This window comes from Enhydra lutris, unplaced genomic scaffold, assembly GCF_002288905.1.
Source record: "Enhydra lutris kenyoni isolate GAN:26980312 unplaced genomic scaffold, ASM228890v2 scaffoldscaffold13, whole genome shotgun sequence".
NCBI lineage: Eukaryota > Metazoa > Chordata > Mammalia > Carnivora > Mustelidae > Enhydra > Enhydra lutris.
The window spans coordinates 47,399,225-47,420,892 of record NW_019154097.1 but is presented as its reverse complement, the minus strand read 5'-3'; the positions used below and the strand labels follow the sequence as shown (position 1 = coordinate 47,420,892).

At 45.9% G+C, this 21,668-nt stretch overlaps 1 protein-coding gene across 2 annotated transcripts in view; it reads left to right on the top strand.

Annotated features, from left to right (window-relative positions):
- Positions 1-898: 898 nt before the first annotated feature.
- LOC111146124 (tyrosine 3-monooxygenase/tryptophan 5-monooxygenase activation protein gamma) overlaps positions 899-21,668 on the top strand; it is a 31,126-nt gene continuing 10,356 nt past the window's right edge. For both annotated transcript variants that reach the window (XM_022501524.1, XM_022501523.1), the window contains exon 1: positions 899-1,175. In XM_022501524.1, coding sequence (XP_022357232.1) covers positions 1,089-1,175 — 87 coding nt within the window. In that variant the 5' untranslated portion in view covers positions 899-1,088. The remainder of the gene's footprint in view (positions 1,176-21,668) is intronic.

Here is a 21,668-nt window from a genome sequence, read left to right as displayed (position 1 = left end):
TCACCTTAAGCATGCAGTAGGCTCTTGGCAACAGAATTGAATCTTTGACACCCCACCCTGGAGAGGAAGGATCTCCCCAGGGGTCAGCCTGTGGACAGCTGCATCCTTTCTGTAAATTAACCAGAATGCCTGGCCAGTATTTGTCCTTCCATGTTTTCACCCCTTCGGGTCCACGAACCTCAACGTGGGTATGGGGAAACAGAACCTTGTGGGGGAGGGTGACAGTTTAGCTCCCAATATTAAGCTCCTTAATTCAATGCATCCCGCAGCGGGGCAGTACCCTGGCATGTCTGGATCTGCGGCGGACGCGCGTCCGGTCCTCTGTTCCTCCCTGGCCTGCTGCTACTTTATCTCAGAGACAGGGGCCAGGGCTGAGGTCCTGGCCCCCTCCCCTCGTAATTTCCCGGAGAATATGGGGCGGGGCCGTGAATCAGCACTCGCTCGGACTGATGCAGCTTTAGTCCCCGCCAGGGGTCCCCAGTGGCCGCGGAATTAGAACCCCCCCACAACTTCGCCACCGCTCACGCGCTATGACCATTGGGAGTTGTAGTCCTGACCGCCCCTTTGTCCTTGATTTCTCCAGCGTATCACCCCACTGCTGGGTGAACTACAACTCCCAAGGGCCCACGCACTGGGCCTGACAGGGCGGAGGTGTGAGGGGGTAGTTTGTAGGGTAGTCTGGAGAAATTGGGGCGCAGGAATCCCGGCGAAGTGAAGAAGGGGGAGCACTGGCAGGGGGTCGGGGGAAGAGGGGGACGCCCAGAAAGGGGCCGAAAGTTCAGCTGGGGAGGGGAAGCCCGAGAAGCGGAAGAGCCGGGGCGGGGCCGGGGCGGGGCCGGTTGCGTCACGCGGCGTGGGCGGGGCCGCAGGGGGTTGTCCGCCCGCGGCACGCACAGCAGCCGCAGCCGCCTCGCGCCCGGTCCCGCGGTCGCAGCTCGAGCTATAGTCTCCGCGCCGCAGTTGTCGCCTCGGCTGCTCGCTTCGTGGGTCGGCCCTTCCGGCACACGGGCTCCAGCCGCACCGTAGCCGCCCTCCGAGCCCTTCAGGTCGCCCCGGTCTCCTCACCCGGCCCGACCCAGCCCGCGAAGATGGTGGACCGCGAGCAACTGGTGCAGAAAGCCCGGCTGGCCGAGCAGGCGGAGCGCTACGACGACATGGCCGCGGCCATGAAGAACGTGAGTTTCTCCTCCCCTCCCCCCGCCTCGCCCCAGTCCCTTCGCAGACACCGGTCTTCGCGTGGACGGCCCGGGGACTAGTCGCCAGTCGCGACTGCAGCGTTGACCGCCCCTCCCCATCCACTCGCGGGGCTGGGAGGGCCCCGACAACGATAGGGACTCGAGCTGTGACGCGGCCTCTCCTCGAGCGTCCCCCAGGGCCGGCGGCGCTGCTTCGTAGGCCCTCCCCGGGCTCGGGCTGGAGCGGGATCTTGCAGGGCTGGTCTCGGGATCGGGGTCCCTGGCCCCGTGTCTCCTGGTCCGCTGGGGACCTGAGCGGGGGCCGTGAACATCCTTTGTGCCCCATTTCCCCCTCCTCCCAGCCTGGGCGTGGGGGCGGGGGACCGCATGGATGCGGTTCCTCTTTCTCTCCCCGGTGTCTGGGCGGCGCCTTTTCCCATTCACTCATCAGGTCTCCGGGTTTTCTAATACTGCCCCCCCACACCCCCCAGATCTTCTCCACTGTCTCTCCTGATGGATCCTTTAGAACCTATCCAGGAAAAATGTAGGCTCTCCTGAAACCCTGGGCTCAGTGGTGCCAAACCGAAACCTCCTTGCTGCTCTCACGTTTTTCTTAACAAAAGGCTCCTCTTTCTCTATACCCCAAAGCAAGTCCTCTTGCTTTTAGGCAAGGGGAACGTATATCTCGCCAGCTTTTTCATTGATCGTTCACAACATGCCCTCTCCATTTCCCCCTAATTTTTCTTGTATTTAAAAGGGTAGGTAATTGTCTTTAAAATAAAGGTTATGCATTTAGCCGACTGGTTCAATTTGTGACACATGCGGTTTCTTTTTAAAATATAGGCACACATCTGTTGAAATTCCTATAAGTTGAAAAAATATTCTCTCTGATCTGATGTTGCAAACAAAGCAGTGGTGGGAGGCAGTATCAAGTCATTCTAGAAGATTCTGCATTTGTCATATTGCAGAGAGCCTAGACTGGGTGGAGGCTGGGAGGAGTTATTTTAAAGGAGGAAAAAGTCTTTTTTTTTTTTTTTTTTTTTATTTTTTTGTGGGTATGGTGGGGGGTTTTTTTTTTTTTTTTTTTAAATAAGAAAAGCTAGCGCATCCTCGTACTGATGAAAAGAGAATGCTGATGGTCAGTTGTCGCATTTTGTCTGGGATTCAGATCCTTGCCTGTTTTGCACCATTTTGTCAGTAACACTACATTTTTCTAATGGGCTATCAAGGAGTTTGATATTGGGGGAGGAGGCAAGTATTGAGCATTATTATGAAATACGGAGAATTATCTAATGAATGATTTAGGTTTCCCACTATCTTAACATTTAACTTCCTGCCTTATGTAACAAAGGGTTTTGAAAATGCATCTCCGGCGTGAAGTGGATTCAGGAGTGTATCTTCTTGGCATCTTAAATCTTTTTAGTGAAGCAGTGTAGGTATCCCAGGTTAATTCTTAAATAATTTTGCTATTTCATAAAAGATAACCGTGCTGATGCTTTTTTGTTTAAGCCAGCTGCCTTCACGAGAATGATTTTTCTCATTAAGGAAGAGCCCTGATTCTGAAATTGGGAGTATTGCTGTATTAATGTATTGCTCCAGATGCTATCTTTTAAAACATTTTTAAAGCTCAGCTGGTAACTTCTGCTTTTAATACATGACATATTGGAAATATGTTTAGTTCATGTTAGACTCTTCTAATTTTTCCATATTTCTAGTTTCACAGGAAAGTGAGTGACCTCGCACCTATATCCATAGCAACCCAGTGATGTCACACACAATGACACAGAGGCTGCAATGCACCTAAGGGCTGGTAGGGAGTATGCAAATGGCATTTGTCCAAGGTAATGCAGAAATTAGCAGATAAGCAGGTGGAATTGAGCGCTTCACCTTATTCACCAGATAGGAGGTGGCCCCAAAAATAAGGATTTCATTTACCTTTAGGCGTGCAAATCAGTGACCTCTTGATAGGCCTGTTCGTTTTCCAATTTCTAGTTTACTTAGGAGAGTATAAGATATATTTGTATTTTAAAACATTTTTTTCATTGTTAAAAATTGAACAGTAATAAATGTGATATCATATATAATATAATAAAATATAAAAACAGCGATTTTAAACAAGAATGTCTTCGGATCATAGTGCGGGGTGGGCTGTATGCTTGGGTTTATTGTAGATTATTAACTTGCCAGGTTTTAATAAAAGGCTTAAAAAATTATGACTTCCTTGGTCATTTTCAGTAATGTGAGAGAGTGAGAATTCGTTACAAAACACTTTCAGATTGAGATTTGGGAAAGTTCTCTTTTGCCGTAGTTACTTCTGCTTCTTGTCAGAATATGGAGGAAAGAACAGTTTGTAAAATAAAGCAGACCTTTTTTCAAATCTCTTTACTGGGACTGAGGAAGTATGCTTACCTCTGACCCTCATTTTCCTCATCTGTAAAATAGGTCAATATCTACTTGAAAAACTTGTGAGGATTAAATAAGGAAAGTAGTAGTGCTCAAAAATAGTAACTACTTGTAAAACTTTGTTTCTTCCTGTGTTTATAAAAGTCATCTCATCCTGGAGAATTTGGAAAGTACAGAAAGATACAAATAAAACACTCTGTCCTGTCACTTAAGTGAATACCCTTCTAAGGCTGAAATCATCCTGATGAGAGGGAGCTTAAATTTATTTGCGTTTAATGAAATTATTCTGGTAATAATACTGTTGGGACTTGTGCAGCGTGGTAGTTGTGTGTAGGTGACGAGGATGGGGAATAGCATGCAGTGTTTTGAGGAAGGAAGGGGGAAGTTTAGAGTTGTGGGGTTTTTTTTGTTTTTTTGTTTTTTTTTTTTAAAGTAATCTCTACACACAGTGCCAGGCTTGAACTAACCACTCAGAGATCAAGAATCACATGCTCTTCACATGCGGAGTCAGTCACGCACCCGAGAAGTTTAGTTTTTTAAGAGAAACCTGTAGTCTTCCATTTAAGGGGGGAGTGAACACCTAGATGTTTCTTGCTTTGTCCTTTGGATTCTAATAGCCTCTCCAGAAGTTAATAAGCTAAGTAGGCTACTGGTACTTGCCTCAGGAGGGAGAAAAGGTTCTGGGCTACTCATCTTTTTAAAGTGACTGGATTGGGGGGCACTGGCTGCAGAAGGCTATCTTAATTATATAAAAAAGTCTTCTTGGAATCAGTATAGTTGAAAATTCTTGCTATCTTGGGGCGCCTGGGTGGCTCAGTGGTTAAAGCCTCTGCCTTTGGCTCAGGTCTTAATCCCAGGACCCTGGGATGGAGCCCGGAGTTGGGCTCTCTGCTCAGCAGGGAGTCTGCTTCCTCTTCTCTCTCTGCCTACTTGTGATCTCTGTCTGTCAAATAAATAAATAAAATCTTAAAAAAAAAATTCTTGCTATCTTAAATATTTTCTTTTTCCTACTGGCTCTTCCAGGAGGCTATATCAATAGCCATTATCACTAATGGAGTAAGGACACCTCTGCGGACTTAGAGGTGGAGTCCTGCCAGTCGTTATTCTAAGTCATGTGGTCTCAGTTGTTCTCTTTGAAAAGAATACAGATATTCCTGTATCTTTTTCACATGCAGTGAAAGATTCTGAAAAGAATACAGGCTTTTTATGCAGTATTCTTTGCAATAACTGAAATGACATATTAAATGCTTTCTGTAATTATTTTTAAAAAGCTTCCTATGTATCTTTTGAATTACATCAAGATAAAAGGTGTTGCTAAATGTAGATCCTTATTTTTTTATTTTTTTTATTTGACAGAGATCACAAGTAGGCAGAGAGGCGGGCACGGGTGGGCGGGAAGCAGGCTCCCTGCCGAGCAGAGAGCCCGATGAAGGGCTCAATCCCAGGACCCTGAGATCATGACCTGAGCCACCCAGGCACCCCAATGTATGTCCTTATTACAGAGCTTTGGATTAATAGCAGACTATGGGGAGAATTTCATCCCCTAGTACCTTTGGGAAGCCTTATTTATTTATTTATTAAGCCAAACTCTAAATTGTCAAAAAATAGAGAAAATTATGTTGTTTTTACCGAGGTAAAAGTCACGTAATAAAACTAACTGTTCTCCTAGTGTACAATTTGGTAACATTTAGCACGTTCACAATGTTGTGCAACCATCATCTCTAGTTGAAAAAAATGAGAAAATGATATTTCTAAAAAGGGATGATGGTTTGGCTGTAGCTGGCTGGATTTCAAACCATTACTGATTCAGGAATGTGTCAATAATGAAGTAACCACAGCAGCTCACAGCCAGTGGTAATTTGCACCCTTTTGTCTTTGTTTTCTGACATTTGAACCTTTTCAGCATAAATTGAAAAAAGAGACTATTTTAGCTAGGCTTATATTCCATTTAAGAAGTTACAGAGATTTAAAACCATTTGATGTTCCCCCAGATGAATAAGAACAATTTATCTGAAATCAGAACAAACTGTTAACTACCTGGAGATTATGGAAATGTTGCTGGGTTCTTACCATGACTCATTTTCCACCCCAATGCTGACTTCGTTATAAATGTTTCACTGCTGTGTGGCAGCGGCCCCCTAATGAACACTGTACAGCACGGAGAGGGTGAGTTATTCAAACACGGATGCTAAAGTGATGGGAATCCCCTATGTATGATGTTCTGTCCATCGTTTGGGGGCTTCTGAGGCTGCCAAGATCTCTCCCGTTATCACCAGCCTTCGCCCTTTTATCTGGCGGGACATCTGATTATTCCTTTGTTGCTGTCCGATTCCATGGGATGTGGAAGAAAAGCACAGACCATTTTATAGGTTTAATGATCAAAGGGGGGAAAAAATCACATATAGATTAGGTCATTGTCTCTTTTTTGCTTAAGTAAACTCTCCCCGATGTGGGGCTTGACCTCAGGACTCCAGGATCAAGAGTCGTATGCCCTATCATCTGAGCCAGCCAGTTGCCCCTCTTTTGTCTTATTTTTCTAAGTTGTATCTCTTAGTGCTTGAGCAGATATTTAAGACTCATGGGCAGTTCTGCTTGTTTCTGTAGGTTGAAAAGGCTGCCAGTATCTGCTGCTTTACATTCTTTCCTTTCATAATCATTTCCCTATCCTTTTCTCCAAATTCTATTCCAGGTATCAAATCAGATTTGGGTTCACTACCACCATATCATCTTACTTTAAATTGGCACCTGGTAGAGATCCTTGAATTTTGATTTTACTCATTTATTAATATGAGTAAAAAAAAAAAAACAGTTCCATGAAATGTGATCAGCAGACATTTCCGAGAGAGCTTCAGTTTTAAGGTAAATGGTTAAAGAATTGGTTTGGTCCCATGATTTTGCAGGAACAATAAAAGTGAAATCTTAAGGACTTTGCATGGGTCTTTTTTCCCTTCCCTTCTAAAGCGCTAGTGAAGTCTAAGCCACACTGGCATCAGTTTTCCCCTGTAAGGGTGTGTCCCACAGGGGGATTTTTCTTTACCCAAGCTCAGTACTGCTCGTGTACTGCGTAGCCTTAGTTGGGTTGTGAGTAGGTAAATGGGAATGAGCATGTTCTCACATATGTACATTTTTTTTAAAGATTTTATTTGTTTATTTGACAAGAGATCACAAGTAGGCAGAGAAAGGAGGAGGCAGGCTCCCTGCCGAGCAGAGAGCCTGATGTGGGGCTCGATCCCAGGGTCCTGGGATCATGACCTGAGCTGAAAGCAGAGGCTTTAACCCACTGAGCCCACCCAGGTGGCCCCGTACATTTTTTTTCTTTAACACGAGATTTAGAAAGTAAATTTCCAGGTAAACTCCTCAATCTCATCCTCTTAATCTTTGGAGCAAGGTCTTATTTTTGGAGAGATCGGAAGCTGGACTGAGCAGGACTGAGGTGTAGGGTCAGCTCTCTCCTCTTAATTTTGTTACTAAAGGGGCGCCTGGGTGGCTCAGTGGGTTAAGCCGCTGCCTTCGGCTCAGGTCATGATCTCAGGGTCCTGGGATTGAGTCCCGCATCAGGCTCTCTGCTCGGCAGGGAGCCTGCTTCCCTCTCTGTCTCTCTCTGCCTGCCTCTCTGTCTACTTGTGATCTCTCTCTGTCAAATAAATAAATAAAAAATCTTTAAAAAAAAAATTCTGTTACTAGAGCAGGGGTGTCAGAGCTGGGAATAGGACAGTGACAGCAGTGGGCAGCTGCACAAGTAATGACAGGAGCTCAAGAGGAATCCCTTAGCCCCCCTCCCCCCATAGCCCAGTGTGTGGAGCAGCTGCAGCGGCAGAGAGGAGGGTAAGAGGTAAGGAGGAAGGCTTTTAAAGATGCAGGTTTGTTTTGAGGAGATAGGTCGTTTCAATTTTGGGGGCTTTCTGAAAGGAATTCTTTTTTTTTTTTTTTTTTTTTTAAAGATTTTATTTATTTATTTGACAGAGAGAGATCACAAGTAGACAGAGAGGCAGGCAGAGAGAGAGAGAGAGAGAGAGAGAGGGAAGCAGGCTCCCTGCCGAGCAGAGAGCCCGATGCGGGACTCGATCCCAGGACCCTGAGATCATGACCTGAGCCGAAGGCAGCGGCCTAACCCACTGAGCCACCCAGGCGCCCCTGAAAGGAATTCTTAATACAACACTTGGGCCCACCATATTTAAATGACCCGGATCTAGGCAACAGAGGTCTCTGGTGCCAAGTAGTTCAAGGATGCAGGAATAAGCTTAAGTTTGTGGTTTTTTTTCCCCCCACTGAATTGTTTCAGTTCAGTATGGTTCAGATCAGCACAGTGCTCTTTTTGTAGCAGTCTAACATGAGAAAGCGGACGAGTCGGCCTCTGCCCTGGTGGGCGGGCGTGGATATGGCCGGGGTGCACATACTCTGTCGTCCTGCCAGCACAGCCTTACGGCGGGGGAGGGGGGGCGGGGGGGCTGCCTGATAGACGGATGCTATTTTCAAATGTTACTCCACTCCTCACATATGACCTATAGCTAGTGTTCTTAAACTACATTTGTGTAGTAGAAATAGACTTCGGGTACTCAATTTTTACTGTTAAGTTGAAAATTACCCAGTCCAGAAAGGCAAAGGAGAGAATAAGATAGGAGGCTGAGAACAGCAGGAAAGGACATCCCGGGGCAAGGAAAAGGTAGTGGGAATAAGTGGGTAGGAGAGAAAGGAATATTTAAAAAAAAATTTTTTTATAAGATTTTATTTATTTATTAGAAAGAGAGAGACAGTGAGAGAGGGAACACAAGTAGGGGGAGTGGGAGAGGGAGAAGCAGGCTTCCTGCTAAGCAGGGAGCACGATGTGGCCCTCAGTCCCAGGACCCTGGGATCATGACCTGAGCTGAAGGAAGATGCTTAAGGACTGAGCCACCCAGGTGCCCCTAAAGATTTTATTTTTAAGTTATCTCTACACCCGGTGTGGGGCTCTAACTTAACACTGAGATCAAGAGTCACATGCTCTACTGACTGAGCCAGCAAGGCACCCCTGATTTTTTTGTTTTGTTTGGAGAAGGAATATTCAGGAATATTTTGAATTTCGGGATGCTGTTATTTTCCTCCTTTTTTTTTTTTTTTTAAGATTTTATTTATTCATTTGACAGATCACAAATAGGCAGAGAGGCAGGCAGAGAGAGAGGGGGAAGCAGGCTCCCGGAGGAGAGGAGAGCCCAATGTGGGGCTTGATCCCAGGACCTTGAGATCATGACCTGGGCTGAAGGCAGAGGCTTAACCCACTGAGCCACCCAGATGCCCGTAGATGCTGTTATTTGCTAAGGGATTCTGATTTTTGGAAGGCTGTCATCAATGGGACGGATTACTGGTGACAAAAATGTCTGGCCTTTAGGATGTTAGGAAATTTGGGGAAAAAATTACAGGTACCACCATAACAATTCCCCATGCAGGGAAATTTCCATCATGTCTTTTCCTGTAGGCTTTAGACTTGATTTTATATCTTGCCTTCTCCCTTGACATTATTTCGAGGATCTTTTTTTTCCTGTTACTAGTATGTTCAGTGGCCAGATAATTTCGTGGATGTGTCATAATTGTGTTTTTATTTAACATTTATAGTCTTCCCCAATTTGTAAGTAATATTGCCATGAATACCTTTGTGGCTAAAGCTTCCAGTATAATTTATATATAGACCCAAAAGTGGAATTGCTGAAAGGCTGGCCAAGGATAATTTTTAAGGTTTTTAAAATCATTGGTAGGTAATGAGTTTCCTTAAAAGTAGTGAAAAATGTAATTGAGTAGGCATTATATACACATGGTTTAAAATTTAAGGATACCCTATTGCGCTTCTACTATCATGAGGAAAAATAAAATGGAGTTGGGGAGAGCTTGACTGTTGGCAGGATATCTCCCTTTTGTTACTTTCTTGTGGTTGGAATGATTGCATTTAAAAAGAAAACATGGGGTTGGGGGGGGCGGGGGCTGTGCCTGGGTGGCTGTGCCCTTTAATACTTTGCATGGTCTCCAGCTCGGGATCCCACCATTGGGCTTTGGGGAGCCTACTTCCCCCTCTCTTCCCTGCCTCTCAGCCTACATGTGATTTCTCTCTCTGTGTCAAATAAACAAAATCTTCAAAAAAAAAACCAAAAAACAAACACGGGGGGGGGGCGCCTGGCTGATTTAATTGAAAGAGTGTACTACTCTTTTTTTTTTTTTTTTAAACTGTTGTTGTTTAAAGATTTTTTTTTTCTTTTTTAGAGAGAGAGAGAGCGAGCACAGGCAGACAGAGTGGCAGGCAGAGGCAGAGGGAGAAGCAGGCTCCCCACAGAACAAGGAGCCTGATGTGGGACTCGATCCCAGGATGCTGGGATCATGACCTGAGCCGAAGGCAGCTGCTTAACCAACTGAGCCACCTAGGCGTCCTAAAGATTTTATTTATTTATTTGACAGAGATCACAAGTAGGCAGAGAGGCATGCAGAGGGGGAGGGGGAAGCGGGCTCCCCGCTGAGCAGAGATCCAGATGTGGGCCTCCATCCCAGAACCTTGGGATCATGACCTGAGCTAAAGGCAGAGGCTTAACCCACTGAGCCACCCAGGCGCCCAAGAGTGTACTACTCTTGATCTCTGGGTTGTGAGTGCAAAGCCTACATTGGGTGTAGAGGTGACTTAAATAAACAAACTTTCAAAAAATGAAAACACTATTAATATGGAAATTTTCAAACACTTGTAGAGGTGAGTAGTAGAAGTCATACAACCAGCTTCACCACTTGTCATCATAGCAGTCAATCTTGTATCAATGTACCTTCCTCCTAGTCGGCCCCCTTGGGGTCTACCATCTTGGAAGATGGCTTCTTACCGACCTAAAATTACCCCTTATTTGCCATAAATGCTCAAGTTACCAGCAAGATCTCTCTACATTCAAAATTGGCCACCTCAAGTGTAGTTTCTTGCTTATAGCGTTTACTCCAGATGGCAGATGATTTTCACTTTTTCCCTTAAAAGAGGTGCTTCTCTAGAGTTGTTAGCAAGTACTGCCTGCCATAGCCTTTTCTCCTGAGGGGGATGGAAGCCTGAATAGGTCCTGAGGGGCCAGAGGATGGATGATATGAAATAGTTGAATCTTTACAGGACTGTGATTCCTCTTTTGCTGCCTTAGTTTTTGTTTTGTTTTTGGAAAGGTAGATTCTTCCATCAGTTCTGGCTTTTATCCCTAACCTGAAAGAAGAGCTAAAACCCAAGTTGATTTGTTGAGGACGATGTGAGTAAACAACTTGGCTTCTGTTGGCTTTGTTGCTTGCCAAACATTTTAAAAAAAATAATTTTTGCCTTCAGGTCTGTATATTGCTGGGTGTTCGCGTGGATGGGTGGGTGCGTGGGTGTTGGGTAGGTTGTAGGCATGTATCCTAGCTGTCTGTCCCCAGACAACCTGGCTTTGCATCCAAACTCACAGGTATGGAGTTGACCAATTTAATGATGTTACAGTAATTTAGGTGGGTAAGTTGCCATTTTATCTATTTTTTTTTTTTTTTTTTTTTTGCCTTTTGAAGGTCCTGTAGGGAAACTTGAGATTTTTGGAAGGGGATCCATGTATTGAGGAAAGGAAAATAATGTGGTAAATTTCAGACAGATGTAAACAGAGTGATAGGACATGGAAGTCACACTGGATTCAGAGGATATTTGAAGTAGGATCTTGGGGGATAGGAGGGAGGGGGAGAGCATGGAGGAAGGGGTGTCGGGGCAGATGTGTAGTTACATAGCATCCAGGAGCAGAGTGCTCAGGAGTGTGCATTTGAGGGGCTGCTCACGAGTCCACAAAGGGGAGCAGGGTCCAGTTCACAAAGGGCCTCACGAAGTCCGAGTTCTTCCTTAAGCTGTGGAAAGTCCTGGAAGAGTTGTGGGCAGAAGAGGATCATAATCCGATTTTTGGTCTGAAAAGATTTGGAAATTGAAAAGGACAGTGAGGCAACGGGAAGGAGACTGATGAGAGTGTTACGGGGGTCGAGTCTGAAGGGATGAGTGCCTGGACAAGGACAATGAGGGCAGGCGGGAGAGAGAATTTGATGGCTGGAGACTGAAGAAGAAAGGCGGGAGGAAAAATGATGGATGAGATGAATTCCATCGCGGTCGAGCTGAGTTTGGGGGGCCACGTAAGTGGAGGCAGCTACATGTTACCACACGCAAAGCCCTTAGAACAGTGCCCGGCACGGGGCAAGTACTATTACATAGTATTCATTCATCAAATAAACATTTTTATAGGACCAATTAATGACTGGGCTCTGGTCCGAGAGCTGGGGAATACATGGCCTACCTCATGGCTTTCATGGAATGGACATTCTAGTGGGGGTCACTGTCCGTCATGGTTAAAACCAGGCTTAGTAAGGTCACCTAGGGAAAGTGGAGAGTTGGAGTCAGAGTTGGTAGTGATGAAGGCAGGAAACCAGGAGAGAATGGGTCAGAAACGAGGAGTGGTTGGCAGTGTTGGGTTCTTTTAGGAATAGAGATTTAAGTTGAAGACCTAGGGAAGCATTGGTTGGGGACTGGAAATGGAAAGGACAGTCGATGGCTTCTTTGAGTGGGTGCAGGGGTGGTGGGGTGAGGGGGGGGATGAAGGGTGAGGAAGTGCTGAGAAGTGTAGACTTGATTTTCAGGAGCTTGATTGTGCAGGAAATAAATGAGATTAAGAGGCCTCACTTATTCATTTTCATCCTGAACTTGGGTGATATGTTAATGGGAAAGAGCAGGAGAGGAGGAGGGAAGCTCCCGGGGAGAGTGACTGCTGGGCATGTAGTGTGGGGGAAGAAACTGGGTTGGCACACAGGGAGGAGGCAACGATAGCGCCAGTTTTTTGCTAAGAAAAGGCTTGGCTTCCCTCGTGGTTACTCTCCTCTGTGAAGAGGCCGGAGGAAGTGAGGCTCTCGAGGCAGTAAGTACAAAGGGCTGCGCTGAGGTTAGAAAAACCTTAATGTGCCGGGACTAGTCTTGGGTTGGTGTCTCTCTCCCTCCCTCCCTGTCTCCTCTCACCTCAGTCGGAAAGTTTATATTCACACAACAATAACTGAATTGCTGAATCTTCGAAGAAAGAAATAAAGCCTGAAAGAAAAGAGAGAAAGGAGGGGGTTCAAGAGCACGAGCTAGTAGGTAGGAGTGAGGACTGGTACTGGATGGGGGAGGTTGTAAGAGTTTTATTTCATTTATTTATTTTTTTAAGATTTTATTTATTTATTTGACAGAGATCACAAGTAGGCAGAGAGGCAGGCAGAGAGAGCGAGGAGGAAGCAGGCTCCCCACGGAGCAGAGAGCCTGATGCGGGGCTTGATCCCAGGACCCTGAGATCATGACCTGAGCTGAAGGCAGAGGCTTTAACCCACTGAGCCGCCCAGGCGCCCCAAGAATTTTATTTTAAAGGCGAGTGATTTTGAGCAAGGAGGTCAGTGGTGTGGGTTGGGGGTTGTCAAATTTGGTGAGAGAACCGAACTATTGGTTTTTTAATTAATTTGGAGGAATAGCCTTGGATAATAGAAGTAGAACCAGAGATCTGCACACAGATCTTGACATAGGGTGAACAGTCCTAATGAATGTGAACAGGGCATTGATTCCAGGGGAAGTTGTGGAAGTCAAAAGAAAAAAGGCCTAAAAGGAAATTACTGTGAAGGGGAGGCAGTATGGGTTTGTATGAGAAGCTGTTTATTTATTTATTTATTTATTTATTTAGAGAGCACTTGAGCAGGGGGAAGAGAGAGAAGCAGGCTCCCCACTGAGCAGGGAGCCCAGCACAGGGCTCAGTCCCAGGACCCTGGGACCATGACCTTAGCCATAGGCAGATGCCTAACTGACTGAACCACCCACTCTCCCTAAGAAACTGTTTAATTTTTAACTAATTTTGATTTAATTGCTTTTTAGAATAAGGTTATATGACTACTAGCCATGGGAGTGCTAGAATTAGTGTATCTGAATTTTTTCAAGACTTTCCATCAGGTGTTTTCCTGGTATGTGGGGTTAAACAGTAAGCTGCAAAATTCTGACAAATTTCCTAATTGTTAGAAAGTGGGATCAGACCGGAGCCACGGGTAGAATCTAGGCTACTGAAGTGGCCTTGTTTTTTGCGTAAACTCTTGTCCTTTGGGCCCCAGGTTCAGTTTTTCGTGATGACATTTGGTGTAGATGGCACCTAACAGTAGTAGCACTTGTTGGGGGGAAGAGGCATAGGGCGTTAATTGAGATCTCCGTGTGAATTGAGGCTGATTGATTTTCAGAAATTAATTTAAAAAGAATTTAACACTGCAAGATAATAGTATTAAAACGAGCATATAAGTTTAGTTTCTTACGTCAGATTACCCAAAAGAAAGATTTCTTTCTTTCTTTTTTTTTTTAAGATTTTATTTTTTAAAAGATTTTATTTATTTATCTGACAGAGAGATCACAAGTAGGCAGAGAGGCAGGCAGAGAGAGAGAGGAGGAAGCAGGCTCCCCGCCGAGCAGAGAGCCCGATGTGGGGCTTGATCCTAGGACCCTGAGATCATGACCTGAGCTGAAGGCAGAGGCCCAATCCACCGAGCCACCCAGGCGCCCCAAGAAAGATTTATTTCTTAAACAGTTCTGTTGGTTGGCCAGGCTCAGTGTGGCTCGTTGAAACTACCATGGCCATGAACGGTACCCAGCAGCGAGCCCTTCCTGATTCACAGGCACTTGTCAGGCCTCCGCTTTCCTGATACTTGCTGCCGTTCCACTGGCTAAAGGAAGTCACGTAACCGAGTGCTGCTGATGGGGTAGAGAGCTAGATTCCATTTCTTCATGGGAGGAGCTACAAAATCAAATTGCAGAGGACAGAGATCTATACAGGGCTGGGAGGAATTATTCGTGCCGCTTATGCAAACAAGCTGGGCTTGGTACATAGATTCATGTCATCTAAATACTCAGAAGTGACTGTTCGGTACCAGGGTGATTCCATTGGTGAGTGCAGTGTGGTACCTGCCCATGAGGACTTCAGTCTTTCTGTGGAAAGGAAGGCTATACAGTCAGCGGTACAGGGCATTAGAAGTAAGCAATATTGGGGCGCCTGGGTGGCTCAGTGGGTTAAGCCTCTGCCTTCGGCTCGGGTCATGATCCCAGCGTCCTGGGATCGAACCCTGCATTGGGCTCTCTGCTCAGCAGGGAGCCTGCTTCTCCCTCTCTATCTGCCTGCCTCTCTGTCTACTTGTGATTTCTCTCTCTGTCAAATAAAATTTAAAAAAATCTTAAAAAAAGAAAAAGAGGGGCGCCTGGGTGGCTCAGTGGGTTAAGCCGCTGCCTTCGGCTCAGGTCATGATCTCAGGGTCCTGGGATCGAGCCCCACATCGGGCTCTCTGCTCGGCAGGGGGCCTGCTTCCCTCTCTCTCTGTCTCTGCCTGCCTCTCTGTCTACTTGTGATCTCTTTCTGTCAAATAAATAAATAAATAATCTTAAAAAAATTTAAAAAAAAAAAGAAAAAGAAGTAAACAGTATAAAAGATGCAAGGTAAAAGTTACTAATACCCAGTGAGGAGTGATTAGAGCTGCCTGAGAATTTCCCAGAAGGCTTCAGGAAGGAAGTATATGTAGTATTTGAATTAGGACTTGAAGGATATACAGAGAATTTTTCTTCATGGGTTCTGGAAGTGTGTTGAGGTGGTAGGAAAAGCATGAGAGCGCGGAAGTGTGCAGTATGAGGAGGAGTGTGAGTATAGTGACCCGAGTACTGATAACTTGGCATAGGGTTTTTCTACCTTGGTCCTGTTGGTATTTGGACCATGTTCTTCTTCACTCTTGTGGGGGGTGCAGGCTCCCTGCTGAGCAGAGAGCCCGATGCGGGGCTCTATCCCTGGATCCTGGGATCATGACCTGAGCTGAAGGCAGGGGCTTAACACACTGAGCCACCCAGGCGCCCGAGAGAGAAGATTCTTAAGGCTGGCACATGGCAGTTGTAGGGAGCTAAACTTGGTTTTACCATGAAGTTAGTATCTAAAGGTAGATTTAGGCTGAGTGCCCGCAGAAGGTGTGCAGGTCGAGGACAGAAGACCTTCACTCAGGGTCTGTAAGAGGGGAAGGTGCTCTGGTTTGGTGTTCCTGTGGGTTGTCCGTACTTCGGGAAGTGACCTGTGTAATGTCAGTATGTTTCTCTCCTTGTCGCCGCCCCCCGCCTATAGTGGCAGGATTGGATGCTTTATAACTACAGATAACCTGTGGTAGGAAACGTACATTTCTTAGCCCCTTTGAAGTTTGCTTTAGTGTACCTACGCAGTACTCTCCCTCATACTGGCGGAGGGATGAGAACTGTTAACATCCGTCAAGACGACCCAGGAGTTATTTGAAATCACAAGAGGAGAATTAATTATTAGAGGTTTGTGCTCCGTGACAGTGACTTTTTCTTTGTTTAAGCCCACGTACTGTGAAGTGTGAAGAACTTGGAATTCAGAATTCCGCGACCACACTCGAGTTCATGTGTAATTGCTGGTGCGTGAGAGGTTGCTGTACAGACTACGGTATGGGGCAGCAGTTTCATTTTTACGGCTTTATTGAGATACAATCCACATACCATACGGGTCACGCATTAAAAGTATACAGCTCAGTGGTTTTTAGCGTTTCAGGATTGTGTTAACTGGCGCCGATATCTGAATCCTAGAATAAATATCGTCATTCCCCAGAAAGAAACCCTGTACCCACGGGGAGGCACTGCTTACCCCCCTACCCTCAGAGCCCCCAGCCCTAAGCAGCCTCCAGTCTGTTGTGTGTTTCTGTAGATACTCTGGACATTTCTTCGCTGCCATCCATGTCGTAGCCTGTGTCCTGCTCCATTCCTTTTTGTGCGTGAGTAATGCTCCATTGTTTGGATAATACTGCATTGAATTTAGTCTGCTTACCAGTTGACATTTAGATTGTTTTCTCTTTTGGCTGTTTTAACTAAAGCTGTTAAGAACGGTTGTGTACAAGTTTGTGTGTGGACGTTGTGTTTTCATTTCTCCCGTATATATTCACCTTCGGGGTGGAATTGCTGAGTCATGTGGTAACTCGCCATTTTGAGGAACACAGCGCTGCCGTGCTGCTTTTTTTTTTTTTTTTTTTTTTGAGAGAAAGAAAAAGTGGAAAGGAGAGGGAGAAGTGGGGAGTCTTCCCCACTGAGCAGGGGGCCCCACGCTGGGCTCCATCCCAGGATCCTAAGATCACGTCTGACTGGAGCTGAAGGCGGGCACTTAACCGACTGAGCCACCCAGGTGCCCCTGTGCTGCCATCTTACCTCGCAGAAACAGATAAGCATGGATTGCACACGGTACTGAATCTTTTTTTTTTTTTTAAGATTATTTATTTATTTATTTGACAGAGAGAGAGAGAGAGAGAGAGAGAGATCACAAGTAGGCAGGGAGGCAGGCAGAGAGAGAGAGGAAGGGAAGCAGAGCAGAGAGCCCGATGTGGGGCTCGATCCCAGGACCCTGGGATCATGACGAGAGCTGAAGGCGGAGGCTTTAACCCGCTGAGCCACCCAGGCGCCCCACACGGTACTGAATCTTGAAGGCGTAGGGCTGTGTAGGGAGTATTTAATTTATTTCAATTTACTTATGTATTTATGTATTTATTTATTTATTTATTTATTTTTAAAGATTTTATTCATTTATTTGACAGACAGAGATCACAAGTAGGCAGAGAGGCAGGCAGAGAGAGAGAGAGGAGGAAGCAGGCTCCCTGGTGAGCAGAGAGCCCGACGCGCGGCCCGATCCCAGGACGCCGGGATCATGACCCGAGCCGAAAGCAGAGGCTTTAACCCACTGAGCCACCCAGGCGCCCCAACAATTAATTTATTTTTAAAGTTTTTATTCATGTATTTGGAGAAAAAGAGACACATGTGCACATGTGTGTAAGCTGGGGGAGGCAGAGAGAGAATCCCAAGCAGACACTGTGCTGAGAGCCGAGCCCTGCTTGGGCCTCAGTCCCGTGACCAGGAAGAGATCATGACCACAGCTGAAATCAAGAGTTGGATGCGGGGCGCCTGGGTGGCTCAGTGGGTTAAGCTTCTGCCTTTGGCTCAGGTCATGATCTCAGGGTCCTGGGATCGAGCCCCACATCTGGCTCTTTGCTCAACAGGGAGCCTGCTCCTCCGCCCCCTCCCGCCTCTCTGCCTGCTTGTGATCTCTGTCTGCCAAATAAATAAAATCTTAAAAAAAAAAAAAAAAATTGGACGCTTTAAGCAACTGAGCTCCCCAGGCGGCCCGGGGGATATTTTATAAAAAGCTTCCTCTCCTTGGTTGAGAACTAGTTCTGTAATGGAAGGCATAGAGGATTTTGAGCCATTAGATTTGGGTTCCACCCTTTGGCTCCGAGCCTTAACTTTCTTAACTTTAAAATGGGAATAACAATTCTAGATCATAAAGGGTTATTTGGAAGGTCAAAAGAGGAATTAAAATTTGGTAAAGGACCCGTTTCTGATGTGACAAACGTGGCTTAGAAAAATATGGAATGGATGGATTCTTTCTTAGCATGATAGAGAAAGCTGTTATTTTATATATATATAGAGAGAGAGAGAGAGAGAGAGATTGTATTTATTTGAGAGAGAGAATATGAGAGGGGGAAGGGTCAAAGGGAGAAGCAGACTCCCTGCTGAGCAGGGAGCCTGATGCAGGACTCCATCCTGGGACTCCGGGATGATGACCTGAGCTGAAGGCAGTCGCTTAACCAACTGAGCCACCCAGGTGCCCAAGCTTTTATTTTTTAAAAGACTTTTCTTTATTAGAGAGAGAGCGAGAGAGAGCATGCACACACAGGCAGGGGGGAGAAGGAGAAGCAGGCTTCCTGCTGAGCAGGGAGCCCAACTCAGGGCTGGATCACCAGGACCCCGGGTCACGAATCCAAGCCAAAGGCGAATGCTCAACTGACTGAGCCATCCAGGCACCCCTAGAGAAGTCATTTTTTTTTTTTTTTTAAAGATTTTATTTATTTATTTGACAGGCAGAGATCACAAGTAGGCAGAGAGGGAGAAGCAGGCTCCCCGCTGAGCAGAGAGCCTGATGCAGGGGCTTGATCCCAGGACCCCAAGATCATGACCTGAGCCGAAGGCAGAGGCCCAACCCATGGAGCCACCCAGGCACCCCTAGGAGAAGTCTTTTCAACCCAGAGTCAGTATTTAAGAAAGAAACGCTGGAAGTATTCCGTTAAATTCAAAACAAAACAAAGGTGCCTGTGATCAACATTAGTAACATTGCCCATGTGTGTGCGTGACATGTAATTATAGGTATGGGGAGTATAACTACAGGAAAGAGAGTGATGCTTGGGAACCATAAGATTATGTATGAAGGGAATCAACTGAGAAGATATATGAATTAGTAATTGGTTTAATAAAACAGGACTGGAATCTTTAGTATATATTCTATATCCTGGCCCTGATCTGTATAAAGATACTGTGAAAGATTTTTATACAACAAAAATAAGTGAAAAAAGATATTCTTGGGGTGGGGTAGTGAGCACATGCTCATTCTCAACAGATGTGGGTTTGAGTTAATTATTTACATCAGTAAACTTGTTTATATAAAATTACTGCTTTTGGGGGCACCTGGGTGCCTCAGTGGGTGGCGCCTCTGCCTTCGGCTCCCGTCATGATCCCAGGATCCTGGGATCAAGCCCCGCATTGGGCTCTCTGCTCAGCAGGGAGCCTGCTTCTCTCTCACTCTCTGCCTGTCTCTATGCCTACTTGTGATCTCTCTTTCTGTCAAATAAATAGAATCTTTCAAAAAAAAAAAGTACTGCCTTTGGGCTTTTCTTTTTTACTTGGTTCTCAAAATTGGTTTTAAACTTTTAATTGTGGATAAAATTATCAGGGTGAATTATGGAGTGGGTTTGTTTGAATTGGTACTGTAACAGGTCAAAAATCAGTCTTCTCGATCTTGACTGCTTCCCAGCCACTCTGTTTTCAGACCTTTCTAGAAATACTGAGAAGACACAGATACTTTTTGAATGGCTATCTAAGAATTCGTATGGATGTGGCATAATCTTAGTTTCTTTTTTTAATATAAAAGATTTTATTTATTTATTTGACAGAGAGAGAGCACAAGCAGGGGGAGCAGGAGAGGGAGAAGCTCAGCCGGGAGCCCAGTGTGGGGCTCATTGCCAGGACCTGAGCTGAAGGCAGATGCTTAACCACCCAGGCCCCCCTAATGAGTTTCTCTTTCTTTCTTTCTTTCTTTTTTTAGGATTTTATTTATTTATTTAACAGAGATCACAAGCAGGGGGAGAGAGAGAGAGAGAGAAGCAGGCTCCCCGCTGAGCAGAGAGCCTGAAATGGGGCTCGATCCCAGGACCCTGAGATCATGACCTGAGCTGAAGGCAGAGGCTTAACCCACTGAACCACCCAGGCCCCCCGCCAGCGAGTTTCTTATTGAAGACCATTTAGGTGGTTCTAGGCTTTAGCTGTTAGCAGTAATATTGTTAATCAGTTTCTAGAAAGGGAATTGCAAAGGGGTGCCTGGCTGGCTCAGTCTGAGCAGCATATGACTCTTGATCTTAGGGTTGTGAGTTCAAGCCCCATGTTGAGTTTAGAGCTTCCTTTAAAAAACGGGGGAAGGGTGGGGATTGCAGAGTCAGAAGTTGTTGAATATGTGTAATTTTGTTAGTCCTTTCCAGATTGCCCTACATAAAGGTTGTACCAGTTACAGTTTTGCACCATGGATGAGAGTGCTGTTGGTGCACAGTATCACCTTCACAGGGAGTCATTGCCAGTCTGATGGGAGACGAATGAGCATTCAGAGTGGATGAGACTGGGTGCTCCATCTGTGTTTCCCTGTTCTTTAACTGCCTATTCCTTTTACTCCTTTTCCTATTACCAGTTGGTCCAAAATTCTTTTTGGAGGCCTGTGTATTAGAGAAGTTAGCCCTTTCTCTGGTGTGTTGGTCACGTTTATACTGTCAGAGACACAGGATGGGAGAAAGAACGCAGGCTTAGAAGCTGGAGGGCCAGTGTTTGTGTCCCATCTCTGCAGTGCGTTTGTGGTGTGATTGGGGGGAAATTGCCTTTCGTTTGTCTGAATCCCACTGGTGAGTAAGTGTGATGTCCACCTCGTAGAGAACTTGTGGACTTTGTGGCTGTTCAGAGAGCCTGAGTGTTTGTCCAGCTCATCTGTCATCTGTGAGACCTTGAACTTGGCCCTGTTGAATATGAAGTTACAGGACTCCTAGGATGCTCTTCTTCCTGAAATGTTTCCCTTCTGCATAGTTTTTATCTAGGGTGGTTGCTGCTGGCGGGTGGTGGTGGTGGTGGCTTTTTTTTTTTTTTTTTTTTTTTAATATTTTACTTATTTGACAGAGCGAGTGAGCATGAGAGAGTGGCGAGCACAAGCTGGGAAGTGGGGAGAGGGGCTGGGGGGCAGAAGCAGACTCCCCACTGAACAGGGAGCCCAACATGGGGCTCTATCCCAGGACCCCAGGATCTAATGTTGTCCTTCCTTTTTTTAAAGATGTTATTTATTTGGGGGATGCCTGGTTGGCTCAGTTCATTAAGAGGTTGTCTTCAGCTTGGTCGTGATCCCAGGGTCCTGGGATTGAGTTCTGCATCGGGCTCTCTGGCAGGGAGCCTGCTTCTCCCTCTCACTCTGCCTGCTGCTCCTCCTGCTTGTACTCGCTCTCTTTGGCAAATGAATAAATAAAATCTTTTAAAAAAAAAGGTAGAGAGATTGAGAGAGAGCACAAGCAGGGAGAGAGGGAGAAGCATTCTCCCTGCGGAGCAGGAAGCCCCATGGTGGGCCTCGTTTCTAGGACCCTGGGACCATGGCCTGAGCTGAAGCAGATGCTTAACCAATTGAGCCACCGGGTACCCCTAATGGTGTCATTTTCTAATTAAAATTTCCTCTAAACTTGCCAGACGGAGTGCTACCCTGAGAATAAAGTGAGTAAGTTTGTGTTTCCTTCTCAAGGAGCAGCACCTTGAGGCTATCTCACTACGTTTTCTGTCCTCAGAAAGTGGTGGTATATGTATGACCCGTACTAGATTCTCAACAGATGCCTGATGAGTTATCCCCGGAGTGGCTGTTCTGTAATTTTCCTTGTCATCGGACCTTACGGCACACATTATATCAACTTTTTGAGAATGAATGTTTCGGGTGTCCTCAAGACTACCGCCACCGTCGA